Below are 6,743 nucleotides of genomic sequence, written 5' to 3'. Positions count from 1 at the left end.
CTGGGAAAAGCAAAGCAATGTGCTCAAAGTGACTCAGCTGGTAAAGGATGGGGCTTGGGACTGCCCTCTCCAAGTCTCCTGGGGGTCCAATACTTCGGGTGAAAGAAAGGTGGAAAGTGGAACTGTGGGGTCTGGGCAGACCCTGTGGCTGGTGCCCTCTATGACACAGGGCATCAGCACATCTGTCCCCAACTATGCAGCTGACTCCATTACACTGCTGTCCATGGGGTTGGGGTTTCTGTCTCCAAGATTATGCCAGAAAACTATGGCTCTGGGAAGGGATGCAACTTGCCTGAATGGCAGGTTCAGCTACCTGTGCTTCCAGGACCATGCCAGAGCACCTCCTAGCTCAGCTGCTCGGCAAAGTTGGAAGTCCACCTGGGTCCACTATGGGGGTGGGCTGTCTGCTCGGGTAGTCCATGAGCACGAGCTGCGTGTCAGCCGTTTCCGCACACTCATTGCTGCTCTAGTCCTCACAGCCCTCCCGGCAGACCTCAGGGACACACTTCAGGGCAGAGTGAGGCTCAGGCAGGTTGAGAAACGTTCCCAAGAATGAAAAACTGATCAATGAGCCCGTTGGTCTGTTTTCCATCAGATTGCTTCCCTCTGCTCCCTGGAGGCCCTCATGGGGTGTGGCCTACGTGTCCGCTTGTCCAGGGTCGGGAGGGAGATCCCCGCAGTGGTTGGCCTTGGGAGCCTTCCCCTCCGGCCCCCAGCACTAGGATTGGAGATCCTGTAATAAAGTGTTTGTCTTAAACTGCCCCTGAAGTCCCCTCCTTAGAGCCTCATTTCTTTCAGGTTGATCCTGAAAATATAAACCAAGGGTCCAAAGTGTCCTTGGGGACCATCTTGTGTGAAGCCCTCAGTTTAGAGGATTCTGACGTCCTGAGGGAGGGCAGCTCTTGCTGAGTCACTCAAGTTCCCTACCTCCTGGCTCCTGTTTGCTTCTGAAGTTTTAACCCAGGAGCTCACGTCAACAATGCACTGACACATTCTGAGCCCACACCACATTGTGCTTGGTCTTCCCAACCGTTATATGAACTGGACACTGTAGTTATCATCCCTGTTTTAAAGATGAAGAAACTGAGGCACAGAGTGTGTACACATTGCATAAGACCACAAAGCAGGTCCCGGCAGGGCTGAGCCTGGACCCCAGGCAGCCAGGTGCAGAGGCCTGAGCTCTTTAACTCTCAAGTCCTGGGCTTCTTGGTGTGCAGACCACGGACTCTGGGCACGGGGAGGGACAGTGGCTTGCACACAGAGACAGAGGCTGAGGATAGATAGGGTGCTCCCTGAGAGGATGACCACACTGTCTGCATAGTCCTCCCTTTCAGACAAGCGGACCATCCTGACGAAGGTCATCTGAGGGGCGAGCAGGCCTGAAAGGTTGGGTGCCTCAGCCAGGCAGCCATTGGCTCTTCAGGCTCTAGGACTTTGCACAGGGACCTGGAGAGGGAAGGGAAAGAAGGGACTAAGGTCAGTCCTGTTTCAGGAGAAGGAGGGATTCTGGAATGAGGGAGGGAACTCTAGCATCTGTTAATCCATGGAGGGCCTCCCAGAGCCCTCAGCAGCCTCTGTGGACCAAGTTCCTTGACCACACTGGGCCCATCTCTCCAGGCCTCATGTGCAAAAGCTTCTCTGTTTATTCCTTTCTGATCTGGAATCTTCTGATCACCTTGTTAATGGGAGGAGACATCATGAGAATGGAAAGCTGGGGAGAGCCTCTCCCCTTCCTCCCCAGCAGAGGCGCAGCCCTGGGTTCTGAGGGTCTGAGTCCGCCTCCCTCCTCACGGGGTGGACACCCACTCACAGGTACTCGGCCAGGGACAGGGCTCACTCCTGGAACCTGGGAAGCCTGGACCCTGTGCTGTGGCCCAGAGAAGGAAGAAGAGTGCCCCTGGAGCCAGACTTTGGACTTGCATCAGAGGACCTGTGGAAGCCCTTGGGCTCAGGCCGATTCCAAGTGAGAGGAGTGTCTGGTATTGGCCTAGGCGGAATGTCCCCTTCAGCCAGTCGGGCAGGATCTCTGAGTGTGCTGGATCTGACCTAGGGGAAGGCGGGACTGGGCCGGGCTCACACCACAGTCTAAGGACTAACATTGATACCCACTTATCTCCCAGTTTGGCTCCTTGGGGACCCTGAAGTTAACAAAAAAAGTGAGGGAGCCAGGAGAGCTGGGTTGACCCTCCTCCCAACTGCTATGAAGGTCCCTGATGTGCAAGCTCTGCTTGACCAAGAGGCCACTGGGGCAATACCTGGACTGTGAAACCAGGATGCACAGAAGCCCATTTCTCTTTCCTTTTCCCGAGGCTGAGTGCGCAACCAGCAATTTTTATTCTAGCTGCTGTCTCCCAAGGATCCCCGTGCAAGTGCCCAAGAGTCCCACAGGCCAACTGAAGCCAGGAGCCACACCAGGCCTCTCAGCCTCGTAGCCATTCCACAGGAGAGCTGGGACTATATGTTACCTCATGGTCCCTGGACCCCTCTATCACTTTGCCTCATCATCTCTCCCAGCTGTGCTCTCTCCACCTGCCAGCACCAGCCACCCCAGCCTGGTGTCTCAACCAGAGCACTGGACAGGGAGTCGCTGGGGTCAAATCAGAGGAGACTCAGTGGAGGCTGTGGGAGCAAAGAAGGAGGTTGCTGTGTCTGGTGGGCGGTCAGGGAAGTCTTCATAGGCTGGAAGGCATGCCAAGCGAGGGATCAGGTGCAGAGGTGGGGGAAAGAGCAGGAGGCTCAGAGGAGGCTGAGGGTTGGGGTGTGTGGCAGCCTGGCGTCTGGGATGAGCAGGGTCTGGGTGAGGGCAATGGGGAGCAGTAATATCCAGGCTCTGAGACCAGGCCCAGGCAGTGTGGGCTCCTGAAGGCAGGGAGTGAAATGGCCAAATCAGCTGTTTGGAGGAGCCCCTGGACAATGGTGTGGAGAGTGACTGTGGTCTGGGGGATCCTGGAACCTGGAAACGATGGAGTCTGGAGGCAGTGTCTGCACTTCAGAGGAGAGAAGATGGTGGTAGGAACCAGGGCAGGGGCGCTGGGGGAGGTCAGGGGGTGAGTCCCCAGGAGGAAGTAGGAGCAGGTGGGTGCTCCCCAGGCTGTGAGCTCAGGGCCCATGCAGCAGCACCCAGCAGCACAGCAGGCCAGGGGGCCCCGTGGGGACAGCCATGGGTATTCATGGGGGACTTGAACTCAGAGGCACAGAGCAGGAGAGGTCTGATCACGATAACTGGGGTCCCAGGGAGATGCGAGGACTGGGAGGAGAAGCAGCCTGGGATGCGAGTGTGCAGCTCTCCTCATCAAGGGGAGTGTCCTTGGAGGAGACAGAGCAGGAGCCACCAGGGAGGCAGGAGGGAACCCAGGAGAGTGGCATCAGGAGACTGGGGCAGGGGACAGTTTGAGGAGGAGAGAGTGTCACTAGAGCCTGCGTAGGTAAAGACAAGGCTTGAGAGTGGCCACGGGGTCCAGTGAGGGCTGACGAATCTGCTGTGGCCTTTAGTGTGAGAGAGTGAAGAAGTAGGTCAACGAGTGTAGATGACCCTTCCTCAGGCTGGGTTGAGGAGGGGCCAGGGCACAGGCCACATCTGGTAGGGGCTGGGATATTTTTAGACTGAGAAAGGCAGTGGTCAAGAATCCAGGAGAGGAGACAGATGGTCCCAAACCCCTGAACTAGCTGAGGGCTGGGGTCCAGAGAACAGGATGGTGTGGCCTTGAAAGTCTCCCTTGGAACTGGCTGGGTGGGTGAGGCTCCAGAGGAGGAGGGTTACTGTTATTCATTCATGAGCTATGAACTGAGTGCCTGCTGGGTGCCCTGCAGTGCCTAGAGGTGGACATTTAGTGGTGTATACACAGTAATAACCTGGTTTCTGAGGAGGCCCTGGTGGGGAGGGGAGAAGGATGTAGGATACGCGCCTGGCTCCCTTCCTCTCATGGAGGACTGAACCCTCTTAAGCAACCCTGGCTGTGACACTCCCCAGCGTGGCCCAGGAGAGGCCAAGACCTTGTCAAAGAGATGGAGAAAAGATTTCTTCACTTACACATAAGATAGATCTTGCCTACTGTCCAGGAAGCCCCATGAGGCAACAGCAATGGCTGAGGGAAACCCAGGCCTCATCCTGGCAGGATGCCAGTGATGGGGTGGGTCAGAAGCCTCCTGGTTCTGCCTTTGCATCAGCCCCAGGCTGCACATACAGGAGGATCTTGTAGGCTGGGAGGAGACAGATTTGGGGACCATGGAGACCCAGAGGAACACCCGTTGCCTGGGTAGATGGTCACCGTTGCTACTTCTACTGGGCCTGGTGATCCCTCCAGCCACCACTCAGGCCCTCAGCTACAAGGAGGCCGTGCTCCGTGCCGTGGATGGCCTCAACCAGCGGTCCTCAGATGAGAATCTCTACCACCTCCTGGAGCTGGACCAGCCACCCAAGAGAGTGAGTCTGGGAGGGGGCCATGGCGAGGGAAGGTCTGCTCTGGCCACACTGTCTCTCCCTTTGCTCATGCTGTCCCTCCTGTCAGGAAGGCACTTCTCCCTTTAAGTGTGGTCCCACATCTCAGGAAACCTTCCCAGAACTGTGTCCCCTCTCAGCATGAGAGCTTCCGGTCTTATCTCTACTGTGGGAAGAGGTCCCCCCACTCACAACCACATTCAGGCTTCAGGGACTTCTGGGAGTTCCAGGGACACAAGGGGTCTTTGAATCCAGGCTGTGGCTTCTCTGCTTTATGTCTGCTCTGGACTCCTTTGTCTCTCTCACAGGGAAGGGCTCTACTAATCCGTGAGGTTCCAGTAACAATGCCCTTTTCTCCAGGACGACTCTGATTTCCCTCAGCCCCCTCAGAGGGGCATGTTCCTCATCACAGCTGATCTGAGGTCCTCTCCGCCTCTCTGTTTGCTTGCTGAGGGAAGGAATGTGTCCTTCCTCCTCCTCTCTGTACCCCAGCACCAAGCCCAGTGCCGGGCACACAGTAGGGGCTGTTGAAAGGCAACTGTTTTGGTGGAAGGCAGGCTAGGAAACAGACGGAGATGGCAAGCATAAGCCTGAGCCTGGCCACCCCATTTTCTCCCCTAACCAGGACAAGGACTCTGATACCGCAAAACCTGTGAGCTTCATGGTGAAGGAAACTGTGTGCCCCAGGATAATGAAGCAGACACCAGAGCAGTGTGACTTCAAGGAGAATGGGGTGAGGTTGGAGCCTAGGGGAAAAGGATGCTGGCAGATCCCTCCCAAGGAGCTGAACATGAGGCCTGTGGGAAACACTTCCAGCCACTGGGGTGAGACTGGGAGTTTACAAAACAAGGCTTCCAGTTTGACCTGGAGCCTGCCCTTCGCAGCTGGTGAAACAGTGTGTGGGGACAGTCATCCTGGACCCAGTCAAGGACTACTTCGACGCCAGCTGTGATGAGGTGAGTGGCCAATCTGGGTTGTAGGTCCTGATGGGGAGGTGATGCGTGGAACATCCTATGGACCAAATACCCACTGCCCCATCAGGGCAGAGAAAGCCCCTCCTACCCTGGGCTCCTCCCTCCACCTGAGCCCCAGGTCTCAGAACTGGCTCTGCAATTCCTTAAATTAGCAGTTCTCAAAATGTGGTCCTTGCCTGAGAGCTTGTCACAAATGCAGATTCTCAGGCCCCACCAGACCTACTGAAGCAGACTCTGGGGCTGAGCCCCACAATTTGTATTTTAACAAGCCACCCAGGGATTCTGACTCCTGCTGACGTTTGAAGCCACGGACTTAGAGTAATGAGCTTTCAGCCCATGCTCCTGTCCCACTTTGCTGGATGGGCTGTGTGACCCTGGGAAGCCCCTTATCCTCTCCAGGCTTCAGAGTCCTCAACTGTTTGTGTGCGTAGGGCTTCATTCAGATGCTTCTAAGATCAGAGCCAGAGGGTGAACTGGGGTGCCAAGTCTCCTGCGGTATCCCAAGAAGAGGGGTGTCTTGGTGGGGAAGGGTCTCGTCTTGACCTGGGTCCAGCCCCCACAAGGAGCCTGTTTCCTCCTGGTTCACAGCCCCAGCGTGTCAAAAGATTTCACAGCTTGGGTAGCCTTATCCAGAGACATCAGCAGACGATTCGTGACAAGAGTAAAGCAACTCGTCATGGTATCAGGATTATTACTCGACCTAAACTCCTTCTAGCATCCTAGGGTCTGCTTGCCCTGGCTCAGGCTTCAGGATACTGAAAAATAAATTCTTGGGGCCAGCCCAGTGGCGCAGCACAGTTTTCCTGTTCCGCTTTGGCGGCCCGGGGTTCACTGGTTCTGATCCCGGGTGAGGACACGGCTCGCTTGGCAAGCCATGCTGTGGCAGGTGTTCCACATATAAGGTAGAGGAAGATGGGCACAGATGTTAGCTCAGGGCTAATCTTCCTCAAATAAATAAATAAATAAATAAATAAATAAATAAATAAATAAATAAATTCTTGTGAGAGCAATTTCCTCCAGGCTTCCATTTCATCTGTCTTGCCTTCTCCCAATTAACACGGCCAACCGAGTCCTTAACTCTGGGAAGTCCTGAGTTTATATGTGTGTGTGTGTGTGTGTGTGCATGCAGAAAACAGAGATGGATGGGGCAGCTGTTCCATCCAGGAGGACATGGGGTGAGGCGGCAGGGCCAAGAGTCCACGACAGCGTCTCCATTCTCAGGGTCCCACTCCATGTCCTTCACGTACCTCCCACCCTCCTCTTGAACACCCAGTGGGACTTGAGATCCACTGTGTGTGCAGGGGAGGTGGGGATGCTATGGAGCTGGTCCT

At 55.6% G+C, this 6,743-nt stretch overlaps 1 protein-coding gene across 1 annotated transcript; it reads left to right on the top strand.

The window, feature by feature from the left end:
• Positions 1–4,225: 4,225 nt before the first annotated feature.
• LOC106821778 (protegrin-2-like) lies at positions 4,226–6,135 on the top strand. Its single transcript, XM_014826646.3, has 4 exons — positions 4,226–4,423; positions 5,064–5,171; positions 5,323–5,394; positions 6,001–6,135. Exons 1-4 carry the CDS (start codon positions 4,226–4,228, stop codon positions 6,133–6,135), a joined length of 513 nt encoding a protein of 170 aa, XP_014682132.2.
• The last annotated feature ends 608 nt before the right edge of the window (positions 6,136–6,743 follow it).

This window comes from Equus asinus, chromosome 21 (assembly GCF_041296235.1).
Source record: "Equus asinus isolate D_3611 breed Donkey chromosome 21, EquAss-T2T_v2, whole genome shotgun sequence".
Taxonomy (NCBI): domain Eukaryota; kingdom Metazoa; phylum Chordata; class Mammalia; order Perissodactyla; family Equidae; genus Equus; species Equus asinus.
This window is presented reverse-complemented; position numbering and strand designations above follow the sequence as displayed.

What these genes read in the sequence shown, in the direction of transcription:
- LOC106821778 (XM_014826646.3), top strand. Translation starts at nt 4,226, where the DNA reads ATGGAGACCCAGAGGAACACCCGTTGCCTGGGTAGATGGTCACCGTTG. An exon ending in GTGACTTCAAGGAGAATGGG is followed by an intron (nt 5,172 to 5,322) that starts GTGAGGTTGGAG and finishes TGCCCTTCGCAG; the next exon opens with CTGGTGAAACAGTGTGTGGG. An exon ending in TCGACGCCAGCTGTGATGAG is followed by an intron (nt 5,395 to 6,000) that starts GTGAGTGGCCAA and finishes CCTGGTTCACAG; the next exon opens with CCCCAGCGTGTCAAAAGATT.